Source organism: Nansenia antarctica (genome assembly GCF_963989245.1).
Source record: "Nansenia antarctica genome assembly, chromosome: 5".
Lineage (NCBI taxonomy): Eukaryota > Metazoa > Chordata > Actinopteri > Argentiniformes > Microstomatidae > Nansenia > Nansenia antarctica.
The window spans coordinates 73,591,552-73,608,250 of NC_137690.1; the positions used below are offsets into that span (position 1 = coordinate 73,591,552).

The 16,699-nt window shown below is 47.3% G+C and overlaps 1 protein-coding gene across 1 annotated transcript; it reads left to right on the forward strand.

Moving 5' to 3' along the window:
* Positions 1-1,490: 1,490 nt before the first annotated feature.
* Positions 1,491-5,406, forward strand: psmb9a (proteasome 20S subunit beta 9a; the record flags this gene model as incomplete). The annotated part of the gene is made up of 6 exons (XM_080532487.1): positions 1,491-1,541; positions 2,148-2,215; positions 2,728-2,859; positions 4,247-4,376; positions 4,793-4,934; positions 5,272-5,406. 6 exons carry the CDS (start codon positions 1,491-1,493, stop codon positions 5,397-5,399), a joined length of 651 nt encoding a protein of 216 aa, XP_080388613.1. The 3' UTR covers positions 5,400-5,406.
* Positions 5,407-16,699: the final 11,293 nt, after the last annotated feature.

The window sequence follows — 16,699 nt, forward strand, 5'->3', positions numbered from 1 at the left end:
CCACAGGGTCGGTGCTATCACCGCAAAGGCACGGTCACCCTTCCTCTTGAGGTTGGTACGTGGGACCCTCAGGCTGAGTTGGGCGTCGGACCTGAGCCTGGGTCTGGGCCTTGAGGAGGTAGACTGGTCCAGGAGGTCCTTGATGTATGGTGGGGCGAGACTGTTGAGAGCTTTAAAAACAAAGGTGCAGATTTTGAACTTCACTCTCTTCTTCACTGGGAGCCAGTGAAGGGAGATGAGGACAGGGGAGATGTGGTCCCTCATTTTGGTGCCTGACACCAGCCTGGCAGCGGCATTTTGGACTAGCTGCAGGCGGTAGATGGTCTTATCAGGAAGTCCCGCATATAGTGAGTTGCAGTAGTCGAGCCTAGATGATATTAGCATGAGGACGACCCTCCTCAGGTCGCTGGGGGTGAGGAAGGACTTGATCTTGGCTATGATGCGTAGTTGGTATAGGCATGCCTTCACGACGGAGCTCACTTGTCGGTCAAGGTTAAGCTCGGAGTCAATGATGACACCGAGGTTCTTGACATGTGGTCTGACAAGGGTGGACAGGCTTCCCATGTTGGTGCTGAGCTGAGTGATGGCGGTGGTGTTGCCGATGAGGAGGATTGGTGTTGCCGATGAGGAGGATTTCCCCCTTGCTCTCATTCAGCTGTAGGAAGCTCTGGGCCTATGTAAAGTATAAGGGTTCAAGTTTGAGTTTATTTAGTTTTAAAGTGCTTTATCACCAGGGTCTCATCACACTAAACATCAGATAAAAACAGAACACATTAACAGAACACTTGATATGAATAAAAGCATATTCATGGGGTACAAATATGAACCGTGGCAGTGAGGAGGGGGGGTTGCTATGGGCAACCTATGCGGGTCTGAACAGGTGGGTTTGAGGTTTGATTTAACAGGTCACAGTCTCACAGGCTGTCATATGATCATAACTTACTGCTTATGTGTTGGGTTGACATTCATATTCAAATCAGAAATATCATAAACGTGTCAATACCACTGCTTTCGTTACACAGCCTAGGCTACTACAGTATCTATCTATCCGATAAAATAAATGTAGCCTTTAGTTTTAGTTTCTAAAAGTTTAGAAACTTTATCGCCTCGACTCCTCAAATTCCCTCAGGCGTCAGATTAACTTTCGTTTTCAGTTTAATTCAGGAAGCGACAGAAAGGAACAACTGACTGTCTTAATGAAACCATTACAACTCATACTTCACTTTCTAACCAACACGGAGGATTCGTATTCAGTATCATTTATTGTAATATTGTTTCATAGAACATCTTCGCGGATGTAAAGGCTTGGGTTGAGGCTGGGGTCGGTGTTGGGTTACATGACTGTCAGGTGCGTTGGGTCGCTTCTCTGTGTGTCGTCGGGTAGGAAACTAATAAACTAGGCTGCCTTCCCAGGGTAGAACTGCATTTTCGTGAATTACACATTTGTACACATTTATACACATTTATACACAAAGTCCACCGACTCAGAGATGTCACACGGATCAGCGCCGGGGTGGTTATCAGAAGAGGTCCAGACCGGGGTGAGTGACTCTGCTGTTTGAACTACGAGAGGTGTTGGACGTTGGTGACAAGTCGTGACGTTAGAATTACAAGGTTCTATCTCAATTTTTGGTCAAAATTGAGTTTTTTACATAATCTGATCCATTAGGTGTTTATTAATGCCTGTGTGGTGTTATTTTTTTAAATGTTGACATTTTTGAGTTAATAATTAATAAAATACAAAGGTTCCATCTCACAGAACATAATGGAATGTAAAAACTTTGACGCTCAATATCTCTGAACTACCCTAAACGGAGATAGAACCTTCTCATTCTAAACGGAGATAGAACCTTCTCATTCTAAACGGAGATAGAACCTTATCATTCTAAACTCACGAAGTGTTGTTTACTTTCCTTAACTTTTTCTTAACCCTTTTTTAGGGATAATAATAATAATAACCTTTATTTGTAGCCTGTAGCACTTTTCCTGCAAACGTTGCAGCTCAAAGTGCTTTATTAATGATGGGATGGTGGCGGTGGGGGTTTACAAGCAGAAATACTCATTGTAGCCTATGAGTTGCCAGTTTGGCTAACTCCAGTTTATTGCCATCTATATTATATTCACCAGTCCTGTGTCTCTGGTTGCAGACTACGATCATTGCCATTGAGTTCGATGGAGGGGTCGTGCTGGGGTCTGACTCCCGCGTGTCCGCTGGGTAGGTCACCCTCCATGTCCCAACTGACCGACTGACAAATAACGAACTATTTACAGTACAAGCCCTTCATCCTCCCCTCCCTTTTCCTTCTCATCCCCTCATCCCTCCCTCTCTCTTCCTTCTCATCCCCTCATCCCTCCCTCTCTCTTCCTTCTCATCCCCTCATCCCTCCCTCTCTCTCCATTCTCATCCCCTCATCCCTCCCTCCCCCCCTCTCTCTTCCTTCTCATCCCTCATCCCTCCCTCTCTCTCCATTCTCATCCCCTCATCCCTCATCCCTCCCTCCCTCTTCCTTCTCATCCCCTTGTCCCTTCCTCTCTCTTCCTTCTCATCCCCTCATCCCTCCCTCCCTCTCACCTCCTTCTCACCCCCCCTCCCCTCCATCCCTCCCCTCCCTCTCTCTTCCCCTCATCCCTCCCTCCTCTCTCTTCCTTCTCCCTCCCTCCCCTCCCCTCCATCCCTCCCCCCCTCCTCTCCATCCCTCACCTCCCTCCCTCCCCTCCCCCCTCCAGGGAGACAGTAGTGAACAGGGTGATGAACAAGCTGTCCCTCCTCCATGAGAAGATCTTCTGCGCCCTGTCAGGCTCGGCTGCGGACGCCCAGACCATCGCTGAGATCGTCAACTACCAGCTGGACGTGCACAGGTGGGGCACACCTGCCCTTACACACCTGCCCTTACATACCTGCCCTTACACACCTGCCCTTACACACCTGCCCTTACACACCTGCTGTTACACATCTGCTGTTACACACCTGCCCTTACACACCTCCCCTTACACACCTGCCCTTACACACCTGCCCTTACACACCTGCTGTTACACACCTGCCCTTACACACCTGCCCTTACACACCTGCCCTTACACACCTCCCCTTACACACCTGCCCTTACACACCTGCTGTTACACACCTGCCCTTACACACCTGCCCTTACACACCTGCTGTTACATACCTGCCCTTACACACCTGCCCTTACACACCTGCCCTTACACACCTCCCCTTACACACCTCCCCTTACACACCTGCCCTTACACACCTGCCCTTACACACCTGCTGTTACACACCTGCCCTTACACACCTGCCCTTACACACCTGCTGTTACATACCTGCCCTTACACACCTGCCACTACACACCTGCCCTTACACACCTGCCCTTACACACCTGCCCGTACACACCTGCCCTTACACACCTGCCCTTACACACCTGCTGTTACACACCTGCCCTTACACACCTGCCCTTACACACCTGCCACTACACACCTGCCCTTACACACCTGCCCTTACACACCCGCCCTTACACACCTGCCCTTACACACCTGCTGTTACACACCTGCCCTTACACACCTGCTGTTACACACCTGCCCTTACACACCTGCTGTTACACACCTGCCCTTACACACCTGCTGTTACACACCTGCCCTTACACACCTGCTGTTACACACCTGCCCTTACACACCTGCTGTTACACACCTGCTGTTACACACCTGCCCTTACACACCTGCCCTTACACACCTGCTGTTACACACCTGCCCTTACACACCTGCTGTTACACACCTGCTGTTACACACCTGCTGTTACACACCTGCCCTTACACACCTGCCCTTACACACCTGCTGTTACACACCTACCCTTACACACCTGCCCTTAAACACCAACGAACTTAGTTATCCACTACTACAGCATAGTACCCATGGATACGAGTGTCAGGGGAGGCTGGCGGAGGTGAGGTAGACATCAGAGGACGCCGTTTCACGTGGGGTGGCTGTGTCCCAGGAGGTAGAGCCGCTGTCTAATGATCGCAAGGTCGGCAGATCGGCGGTTCGAGCCCCGTCTGGCCACATGTCGAAGTGTCCTTGGGCAAGACACTGAACCCCAAATTGCTCCCTGTGAGCGTGCCGGCCGGCACCTTGCATGGCAGCTTGGCCGCCATTGGTGTGTGAATATGTGTGTGAATGAGAGGCCGTTGTAAAGCGCTTTGGATAAAGGCGCCATATAAGTCAGTCCATCACGTGCAGTTGTCCTCCTCCTCCGCAGCATCGAGGTGGGCCGGGACCCCCAGGTGCGCTCCGCGGCCACCCTGGTGAAGAACATCTCCTACAAGTACAAGGAGGAGCTGTCGGCCCATCTGATCGTGGCTGGGTGGGACACGAGAGCCGGAGGACAGGTCTGGATAGACTACGGTTACTATGAAATGTCTCATAATATACTGTATATATATTTCATTTTGTAGCCAATCATAGTCCTGTTGCTAGGTAGACACCACACACCGGCGCTATGTCCTGTATAATGCATTAAACTCAGTGAGATATTGCTTCTAAATGTACATGTTGTATGCCAACAATATTTGACACATTATTATGTTCTATCTGGAGTTGTTTGGGTTTCTAGAAAGATTTAGTTTTTTTTTTTACAATATTGTAATGTTGGTGGAGGTACAAATCGGAGGACGGGCTCTCGTAACGCGTGGAAGGTGTTTGACACCATCCCTCACCATCCCTCACATACCTCCGCCAGCCTCCCCTGGTGTGAGCCTTCTCACCCCCCCCCCCCCCCCCTCTCTCTCTCTCTGACCCGCCCCAGGTGTTCGTGACCCTGGATGGGATGTTGTCCAGACAGCCCTTCGCCGTGGGCGGCTCTGGTAGCTCCTACGTCTACGGGTTTGTGGATGCGGAGTACAAGAAAGGCATGAGCAGGGAAGAGTGCCAGCAGTTTGTGGTTAACAGTAAGTGACTAACTTCAACCTTTTTGTCGTTATGATTAGATATGATGCCAGCAACCCTCCAGTCACCAGCTCACGTGCAGCCTCTCTAGAGCAAGAGCATAATAGGTTTCTTTTAAAACCTAAGGCCTAAACAAGATCATGACTTACAACATATCTTTTCAACAATATCACTTACTTTCTCTTTCACACACTCACCCACTCACTCACTCACTCTCTCTCCCACACACACACGCGTGCACACACACACACACACACACACACACACACACACACACACACACACTAACTCACTCTCTCACACACTCTCTCTTTCTCTCCTCTCCCCCTTTCTCTCCAGCGATCTCATTGGCTATGGGTCGGGACGGCTCTAGTGGGGGCGTGGCCTATCTCGTCACCATCGACCAGAAAGGCGCGGAGGAGAAATGCATTCTGGCCAACGACCTGCCCACCTTTTATGACCAGTAAAACTTGATCACCGTCGGCCATTTTGTCCAACGTGTTGTTACGTTGGCGCGTGATCCAAACGCTAGATAGTTAACTCTGTCAGATCAGATCAGAATTGCTTTTATTACGTCCCCAAGTACACAAGAGTAAAATTCTTTGGCTTGGGCTCTTCAACATTGATGACCAGTGTCTGGTAGTTTGCTCTTAACAATAAACAATAAGGCAATAAACTTGTTCTTTTCTACTTTCTTTTGCTCTCTCTTTCGCTCACTCAGTTAAAGATTAGAAACCTATTGTTGGCCAAAGCCATTTTTAGTGGTAAGGGCTTGCTGTGCAGGACTGTACTCTGTTGAATCTCACAGGTGATCATAGGTCCTGTCAGTGAAGATCTTAAACATATTCATCAATAATAATAATAAAAAAGCAACTTTCATTGCAGTGAGTGCATACACTGCTCAGTAGATATGGTCCCAGCGGGAATCGAACCCACAACCTAAGTGTTGTTAGCGCCATGCTAGCTCTACCAACTGAGCCACTGAGGACCAATCAGCAGCGAATGCATTTTTGGTTGATGACTCATCGATTACCAAGCAGACGCAGACGTCTATCATTATGTTGTCATCAGGGGAGGCTGGGGGAGGTAGGAATCGGAGGACGGGCTCATTGTAATGCAAGAAATCTAATGTATTCCACATGAAAAACGTTTGATACCTTCCATGTAAGACAATGAGCCCGTCCTTCGATTTCTACCTCCAACAGCCTCCCCCCTGGTTATCTAGTTTTTGGTTGATTGGGGGGGTGAGTGGTTGATTGGGGGGTGAGTGGTTGATTGGGGGGGGTGAGTGGTTGATTGGGGGGGTGTCTGGTTGATTGGGGGGGTGTCTGGTTGATTGGGGGGTGAGTGGTTGATTGGGGGGGTGTCTGGTTGATTGGGGGAGGTGATTGGTTGATTGGGGGGGTGAGTAGTTGATTGGGGGGGTGAGTGGTTGATTGGGGGAGGGGGGGGGGGGAGTGTGAGTGGTTTTCACATTGTGATTCACCCAAAAACTGTCTTCTAAACTCACCACGACTGTAAGTTTTACACAAGACCAGCACCGGTGCCAAGAGTACAGAGTGCAGATTCTAAGAGGGAGGGAGAGAGGGAGGGAGGGAGGGAGAGAGAGAGGGAGGGAGGGAGGGAGGGAGGGAGAGAGGGAGGGAGGGAGGGAGGGAGGGAGAGACACACACACCACACACACACACACACCACACACACACACACACACACACACACACACACTACAGTACAGTGTGTTGTCTACATAATCTGTATGATCTCCTGTTGCTGTTCAGTGGTCCTTTCAATAAAAAATGAGAAATAAAATGGGGTGATGGGGGTGTTTTTGTTGTGCATGCAACTTTTGTCACATGACACATTTTGATTTGGTGAGAATTTTTTTTTTTTACGTGTGGTACATTTTCTGGTATGTTTTTTTTCACCCACTTCCTTGGAAAGTCCCGGCACCAAAGTCTGTTGCACCATAGTTTTTGGCAGGCTGGTTTGGCACTCTGCCTGGCTCGGTCACCGTGAAGATCTCAGCCACAGGTCCTCTCCACCACCCCCCCCTGCCGGAGGGTGACAGAGGTAAATGCCGGACACTGCTCACCATTTTGTCACCAGATGTGTTGGGTTGTAACATCTCCACAAAATGGTGGCTGTCTCTGTCTCTCACCCCATGTCTCACTTTGAAATTGATAACACACACACACACACACACACACACACACACACATACACACACACACAAGCACAAGTGTTTCGGAATGTGCTGGTTAGTGTCAAGCAGTGGAGGCTGATGGAAGTAGAAATCGGAAGTCTAATGATAGCAAGCTCGGCGGTTCGATCCCCAGCTGGCCACATGTCGAGGTGTCCTTGGGCAAGACACTGAACCCCAAATTGCTCCCAAAGAGAGGGCCGGCGCCTTGCATGGCAGCTTGCCGCCATTGGTGTGTGAATGAGAAGTACCCACGCTCCCCATTTCATTACAGGGTCTAAAACCCCCCCTGAATTTTCCGGTTTCTTATCTTGTCTCCTCCCCTATCTGTTGTTGACTTGTTGAGTTCTGAGGGAGGGAGGGAGGGAGAGCACCGGTCCCAAGGAGGAAGAGTGCAGAGTGCAGATTCTAAGAGGGAGGGAGGGAGGGAGGCAGGGAGAGGGGATTTGAAACAGGCCATCAGATCTCCAGACCTTTGCACTGGGAACACAAAATGTCCGACTCTGAATCTGGTCCAGAGAGCTGAAGGAACATGACTGGACATGTATCCTCCTCAAGCCCTAACGCCTAAAAACTGAAAAGTACCAACACTGTCTTGATATTAAATGTGTGAACGTCCATATCGTATCATATCATCCTAACTGACGCAGACCCTCGTGTTTGATACCGTTCCTCATTCCCTTCCATGCATTACAATGAGCCTCCGTCCTCCGATTTCTACCTCCCCCAGCCTCCCCTGGTGTGTAATTACCGTGCAGTGCTTGGTGTGTGTGTGTGTGTGTGTGTGTGTGTGTGTGTGTGTGTGTGTGTGTGTGGGGGGGGGGGGGGGGGGGGGGGGGGGGCAGTAAGTCTATAACCACGCCACGCCGGGGCACTTGCACACACAGGCAGCGTGACATCACACTGGAAAGTCCCTTCTTCTTCTGCCCTTTCTTTCGGTTTTACTTTAGCTAGCGAGCGTGCTAGTGCTCGCTACAACCACAGTCCAGTCATCTGAGTCAGCCTCCCCAAGCCAAGCTACGGGTCAGGTGACCAGGGTGTGATGTGATCGAGGTTTGATACGAAGCGTTGTTTTTTTCGTCCAAGGACGCCTAGCTGTTTTGTTTGAAAACACACACCACCTCAAGAAACCCCTGCTGTTGATGGTGTTGAGTCACCATAGCAACGTGACACAGAGTTCACACACGCTACTTCACGCCAAGGTTGTAGGTGTAGGCTATATCTGGAGAAATAAAAGAAATATAGGATAGGGAGAAATATGCGTCACACCTATCCTATCATATATATATATCCTACACCTGGTGGAGGCTGGTGGAGGTAGAAATCGGAGGACGGGCTTGATTGATTGATTGATTGAAAACTTTATTAGAAGATTTGCAGAAGTAGGTACATGAAAGTACATATTACATACAAGGTCAACTAACAGGATAAAAACCCAAGAAAGCCACTGGCTTATTTCAATTGGGGCTCATTGTAATGCACAGAATTGAATTAGGCATGGTATGAGGCTGAGCCCGTCCTCCGATGTCTACCTCCACTAGCCTCCCCTGCTATCTATGCTCTATAAGATCTTTCTGTGTTTTTCTTCCAGATGTTGTTCACCACTGAGGTGTTGTTGTCCTTAAATGGCCTGTCACAGCAGTGAACTACTAGGTGGGTCAGGGGAGGCTGGAGGAGGTAGAAATCAGAGGACGGGCTCATTGTAATGCATGGAACGGAAGGAGGAATATGGAACGTACAGTAGGATAACCGTAGGCTTTTACAGGCCCCAGGCTGAGAGAACAGGCTACATGTTCGTCTTTTCATCCATGATGAGCTGCCTTGTCAAGTCAATGTCAATTTCAAATGTGTTATTGTGAATCCCTTGCTTTCCTTTCCCCACAGGGCTGTGAGGATAGAATAGATTACAAAAACAACAAATCACGTAAAACCATCACGGTTGCTCATATTACAAGCATCGGCAGTTGATACCTGGCTGGTTTGTGGTCGGCTGGGAAGTCCCTGAGTGTAATGTAATAGTCGGTGAGTGAGTCAGGGAGTAGCGCCTCCTAGCGGACTATGTTGGCACACCAACACCCAAACCACGTGGTTTCAGGGAACTTGATTTGTGGATGTGAAATCAGGTTGGTGGCAGGCGGATTAAAATCGGTTCCTGTCAAAACTACCGGCAAGAGGACAGAAACTAAAAGGTCTATGCTGCCGTTTAGTGGAAGGAATTAGGTACGGTAGATTAGTTATTTGTTTTTGGTAAACAATGAACACACTGACTCTGAAATTAGACTAGTTTAAATGCCGTGAATAACATAATCAGCAGTGTTCTTTGCATGTTTGCCTCTTTGATTGACGTGGCTAGAATATACTATAGTGCTTTAGTATATTAGTTAATGGCTTTAAATTGAGCTGTTTGAAGGTAGTTTATTTTCTTGTTGTGTGTGTTTGATACCATTCCTGATCCTCATTTCATTCCATGTATTAATTGTAATGCGTTTTTCGTGAAGTTTTTCGATTTCCATCTATAGAGTACACGATGTTTTACATACGATATTAAGTAATTCTATTAAGTCTAATAAAATGTGTTGGCAGCTCTAGTTATGTCGTAGACTTTCACAAACTTATTTTTTAATCGTCTGTCTGCTCAGGCACATCGCTGGTCGCTCTAGTTGATAAACCAATCAGAATTCGAGTACGGCTTGTTAACCCTAGCAACCGTGACTGGACGTTAACCCTAGCAACCGCGGGTTATTAAGGGTTTTCCTGTGACATAGCTTGGAGTGAAGGTGTATGTCTGTTGCCAATGATGTTTGTAAAATAAAATTAAAAAATCTGCACATTGTATGTAGCTACTAGGGTGTGTGTTTTAACTTCACGCATTTTGTAACTTTCAGGCACTGACATTTTGATACCGCCTAAATTCAATTTATCCAGCCCAACCGCCTCAACCCTCCGATTCCTGGGACACAACATGCGGGATGACCTGGCCTGGAAGGACAACACTAAAGGCACCATCAAGAGGGCACAACGGCGGCTATACACCCTGAGATGCCTCAGGAAACAACACAACAAGAAGGAGATACTGGTGGCCTTCTACCACGGCGCAGTGGAGAGCATCCTCACCTTCGGCATCTCCAACTGGTTCCACAGCTGCACAACAGCGGAGAGAAACGAGCTACAGAGAGTCGTGAGAACAGCACAGAAGATCACCCGCGCCCCCCTCCCCTCTCTGGAGGAGCTGTACAACACACGCTGTCTCAGGAGGGCCTCCAAGATCTCCAAGGACCCGACCCACCCTGGGCACGTACACTTTGTCAAGCTGCCCTCGAACAGGAGGTACAGGACCCCGGCCGCTAAGACAAACAGACTGAAGGACTGCTTCTACCACAGGGCCGTCAAGGCCCTGAACACAGAAAAGGCCTAAGTTCTGGGCCCAGGACAGTCCGGACGGATTGTATGGCAGCTAGTGCTGAGGCACAAACATGTACATTTTCAAGCCTGCAAACTGTGACACTTTAAAATAATGTGAAAAAATACTTTTTGTGCAATATGACAACCCTAGTTGACTATCTGTGCAGTATAGTACAGTGGATTGTGTACATAGCCTTTATTGATGTAAACCAGCTCCTTACCTTCTTGTGATTTTATGCATCTATGCTTTTTCTAAAATGTGTTTTCTTTTTCCTTTCCTAACACCAGGGGAGCCACCCCTCCTAAATTTCGTTGTTTGGTACCTGTACTGTAGCAATGACAAATAAAGTCCATTCCCATTCCATTCCCCAAATTTTTTTTTTTTTTCCAGTGTGATCAAAAGTAGCCCATTCGGCGGTGACCCGCCCTATCTGGCAACCCTGTTCTGATATAATAATGACCACTAGATGGCGGCATAGTAAAGAACATGTCTATGGGTCTGGTTCTGTAAAAATAGTCACTAGATGGCGCTGTTGGACACACATTGATTAAAACGTTTAATTTCAAAGTGGTAATTGTAGAGGGACGATAATTAGGCGACGGCTGTGTGATTATGTTTATCATAAAAGGTAACTTTATAGCCTTTTGTCTCTAGTTTGTGGTAGTTGTTGAGGCAGTTTGTGAAAATGATGGCACTTGTGTTGCTATACTATTAGGGGAGGCTGGTGGAGGTAGAAATTGGAGGATGGGCTCACTGTTTTACATAAATGTTGACATTTATGTTGACATTTATGTTTCTGATTATGTTTAAATGTTTACTTATTACACTGTTTTGTTCCTACGTGTGCCTTAAGCATTTCGTTGCATTGTGTGTATATATATACAAATAAAAGTTATTACTATGATTATTATTATTATTATTATTATTATTATTATTATTATTATTATTATATGATGTAATGACATAAACTAACTAACAGACTTACTGAACAACATTAATCGCTCTGACTGAATCAGAATCAGAATCAGAGTTGCTTTCATTAGTTACATGTTATTGTACTGTATTGTAAGTACATAAGAGTAACATTCTTTGGCTTTGGTTCCTCAACATTAACATTGCAGCATCAAGATACAAGATACAAGATCACAATAATAAAGTAATAAAGTGATAAAGTGATGGTAGTCGTACTACAGCGGAACCAGTTGTACTACAGTGGAATCAAGTGCAAAACGCTGTGCAAAGTACATGTAGTCAAGTAGTCAGGTAGTGTTCAAGTAATCAGGTAGTGTGCTAGTAGTCATGTAATATATATTATTTCTGTAGTGTGCGTGTGGATGGTTTGGAGGGAGACAGTCTTTTGTTTTCTTCCAGTTTCTCCAGGAGGCTGATTGGTTGGGTGAGAATATCCGTTTGACATCCTCTGGGTGTTCTCTGGGTGTTAGCCCCGAGGCTACCTTCAGGTAGAACCGGCTCTTCTATACATATTAGTCACGGTTCACAAGGTCACAACTAAGCACAAGGATCTCCCTCAAGTTTAACTCACGAGAACAGCCATGAGGGTAAAGAAAAGTGTTATATCTTTGCACTCGATCAAATTTCAGGACCCTCCTTTCATGACCTTTCCTCGATATGTGCGTTCTACCACCCCAGTATCCTTAAATTTTCAGGCTACACCTTAACTGCTCCTCTTTGAGACTCTATTTACTACCCCCCAGCACTGCGTCTCCTGAGACACCTGCTTCCCTCTATACTGTGTCTCCTAAGATGTCTACTCCCCCCCCGTCCCCGTGTATTGTTTCTCCAGTGTAAAAAAGAAAAGAAAAAGAAAAGCATTCTATCACTGAGACTGCCAATGGCCCCTGGCCTGAGCTAGATTACTCTTCCTGCTACGACTGGTGGATTGATGATTCACTTGCTTAGTCAAATGTATTGATTGTAAGTCGCTTTGGAATAAGGCGTCTGCTAAATGCCAAACATGTAAAATGTAAATGTAAATTACAATAAACCCATCCTCTGATTTCTACCTCAGAGCTCATATAACTCCTATTTGAGAGACTCTATACTGGCTTCCTGTTAAGTTCAGAATAGATTTCAAGATCCTTCTTGTTTATAAAGCTCTCACTGGCACAGCACCAGAATATCTGAAAGACCCTTCGCTACCATATCAGCCCAATAGAGCTCTCAGGTCTTCTGACGCTGGTTTTCTCTGTGTACCACATGTACAAAAGAAGAGATTTGGTGAGGCTGCATTCTCATTTTATGCACCAGATTGTGTCTCACTGCCAGTTTACATCAGGGATGCAACCTCAGCAAATATGTTCAAGTCAAGACTAGAAACCCATTTTTTAAATATTGCCTTTAAATGACTAAGGGCCGGTTTCACAGACAAGGCTTAAGCCTAGTCCTAGACTAAAAAACATCTTCAATGGAGATTTTACATTGAAAGTGTGATTTAGTCCAGGACTAGGCTTAAGCCTTGTCTCTGAAACCGGCCCTAAATAATTTAATTATGATGATATAATGATTAAAGCACTTTGAGCTGCAACGTTTGCAGGAAAAGCGCTATACAAATAAATAAATAAATAAATAATAATTATTATATACCTCCACCAGCCTCCCCGTGTCCGGCCTCTACAAAACAGTTTGTTTTGTGTGGCAGATATGTAAAGGCCTCGTCACTTCATTGTCTGCATAAGTGGATTGGAATCCCTACATCTCTTCTGAACTAGCTGGATGATAAAGCGTGCGGACCAGAGTTGTTTACCAGAGCTATTTACAGGGGCGCTCCCTTCTTTTGTTTTTTTTAATTGAATTCTATGGAGAGGAAAAAAACAGGGAAGGTTACAGCACAATAGGAAGGCATACCAGCCATTCACACCTCAGCATACTGGTCTACCACTAGAGAGACCTCTCTCTCTGTCTCTCTCTCTCTCTCTCTGTCTCTCTCTCTCTCTCTCTCTCTCTCTCTCTCTCTCTGTCTGTCTCTCTCTCTCTGTCTGTCTCTCTCTCTCTCTCTCTCTCTCTCTGTCTGTCTGTCTCTCTCTCTCTCTCTCTCTCTCTCTCTCTCTCTCTGTCTCTCTCTCTCTCTCTCTCTCTCTCTCTGTCTGTCTCTCTCTCTCTGTCTGTCTCTTTTTCTCTCTCTCTCTTTTTCTTTCTCTCTCTCTGCCTCTCTCTCTCTCTCTCTGTCTCTCTTTTTCTTTCTCTCTCTCTCTTTCTCTGCCTGTCACTCACCCGCAGAGTTTATCCATATTTGTCTTGCTTGCTCTCTCTCTCTATGCCTCTCTCTCCCTCTCTCTCTTTGTGGGCTCTCTCTCCCTCTCTCTCTTTCTGCTTTATTCTATCTGTCTCTCTCTCTCTGTCTCTCTGTCTCTCTCTCTGTGTCTCTCTCTCTCTCTCTCTCTGTCTCTCTGTCTCTCTCCCTCTCTCTCTTTCTGCTTTATTCTCTCTCTGTCTCTCTCTCTCTCTCTCTCTCTTTATGGGCTCTCTCTCCCTCTCTCTCTCTCTGTCTCTCTCTCTCTCTCTCTCTCTCTCTCTCTCTCTGTCTCTCTCTGTCTCTCTCTCTCTCTCTCTCTCTCTGTCTCTCTCTCTCTCTCTCTGTCTCTCTCTGTCTCTCTCTCTCTCTCATTCTCTCTCTCTGCCAGGTTTCAGCAGACAGATGAGGGGGTGAGAATAGCCCTGAGAACAACTTGTGGAACCCCACCCTACTAAATCAGTCACTGATTAAGTGATTCCGTTTGAAGAGATCTTCAAGTTAACTTGTTAACCAACTGTTGCTGACTGGTTTAGGGACTGTTGTTGACTGGTTTAGGGACTGTTGTTGACTGGTTTAGGGAGAGATCACAGGCTGACTGGCTGACTCACTCAGCGACCACGTTTGTGTATTGAACCGGAGGAAGGTTGCGACAGCCATCATCAACGTTGCCTTCCTCTGTTTGGAAACTTCTAGAGTCAAGGTGCTCCTCTCTCACAGAGCAGGAAGCTGTGTGTCTGTGTGTGCAAACACTGTTCTTATCTTCTTCTAGATTCTTCTCATGGGTTTTTCCCCTACCAGGAAGTCTTATCAAGGTCTTACAGGGGAGACCTTACACAATACTGTTACTGTGTCAGGGGAGGCTAGTGGAGGTAGAAATAATTGGAGGCCCGGGGCTTATTGTAATGTATGGAATGGAATGTGGAATGGTACCATTCCATGCATTACTATGAGCCCGTTCTACGATTTCTACCTCCCCCAGCCTCCCCCTGGTGTTCTACCTCCACCAGCCTCCCCTGGTGTTCTACCTCCCCCAGCCTCCCCTGGTGTTCTACCTCCCCCAGCCTCCCCTGGTGTTCTACCTCCCCCAGCCTCCCCTGGTGTTCTGCCTCCCCTGGTGTTCTACCTCCACTAGCCTCCCCTGGTGTTCTACCTCTCCCAGCCTCCCCTGGTGTTCTACCTCCCCCAGCCTCCCCTGGTGTTCTACCTCCCCCAGCCTCTCCTGATGTTCTACCTCCCCTGGTGTTCTACCTCCCCCAGCCTCCCCTGGTGTTCTACCTTCCCCAGCCTCCCCTGGTGTTCTGCCTCCCCTGGTGTTCTGCCTCCCCTGGTGTTCTACCTCCCCCAGCCTCCCCTGGTGTTCTACCTCCCCCAGCCTCCCCTGGTGTTCTACCTCCCCCAGCCTCCCCTGGTGTTCTACCTCCACCAGGCTCTCCTGTATTGTGTGTTGTATTTTATTTGGCTTGTCAGACTGTCTGCCCCATTCATGCAGTCTGTGGTGTTTACTGTTGACTAACAGCAAACTAAGCAGGAAAATGTTGGTTTGTCATACCAGCCCCTGGGTCATACCAGCCCCGGGTCATACCTACGCTGGGTCATACCTACCCTGGGTCATACAGACCCTGGGTCATACCAGCCCCGGGTCATACCTACACCTGGGTCATACAGACCCTGGGTCATACCAGCCCTGGGTCATACCTACGCTGGGTCATACAGACCCTGGGTCATACCTACACCTGGGTCATACAGACCCTGGGTCATACCAGCCCCGGGTCATACCAGCCCTGGGTCATACAGACCCCGGGTCATACCAACTATGGGTCATACATACCCTGGGTCATACCAGCCCTGGGTCATACCAGCCCCCGGGTCATACCAGCCCCTGGGTCATACCTACACCTGGGTCATACAGCCCCTGGGTCATACCTACCCTGGGTCATACCTACGCTGGGTCATACCTACACCTGGGTCATACCTTCCCTGGGTCATACCAGCCCTGGGTCATACCAGCCCTGGGTCATACCAGCCCCTGGGTCATACCAGCCCCTGTCACTAAAAATCCAGGCTTATTTTGATGTCTCGCGAGACTGGATTTTTAAATAAATCTCGCGGGATTTATCAAAATAAGCCTGGATTGTCCTTTAGTGACGTTGATGGAATACCCCCCTGGTCCAGTAGTCACACATAACGACATGGGGATTTTAGATTCAGAATCAGATTCAGAATGATACAGGAAACTGACTTGGTGTGGTTCCAAAAAACAACAACAACAACAACAACAACAATGTAATAAGCAACACTTTATTGAAGCAAACTGTGGAGTTTCTCGTCCCTTGTGAAAGGAATCCGAGTGGAATCGCAGTAAACAGAATCAAAAGTCAAAAACAGAGACAAACAATGACACACCGACACCCCCCCCCCCCCCCCCCCAACCAAGCTGTTTAAACCAAATAACCATATGGATCTGCTTCAGTGAACTGAGCAGTGCATGGCAGCCCTCAGATCATCAGAGTCGAGTCTGCAGCAGATGAAACCACTGACATTGTTGCACTGCTGCTAACTCAAATTCCTGCCGCCACATATTAATATTGTTTTATGACTTGTTGTTGTTGTACATTTTTTATTAGCTTCCTATCTTATAGATAGAGCTTCATTCTATTGTTGATGTTGTTGATGTTGTTGAGAGCGGCACTGCCCAAGGCGTTTTGTTGCTTTGTGTACTTGTATTCAACATAATGACAAACAACTGGACCTTAAACTAACACTCATAATAATCAATGGAGAGTACAACATAAAACATTTTTGGCATTTAGCAGACGCCTTATTCCAAAGCGACTTACAATCAATACATTTGAATACTAAGCAAGTGAATCATCAATCCACCAGTCGTAGCAGGAAGAGTAATCCAGCTCAG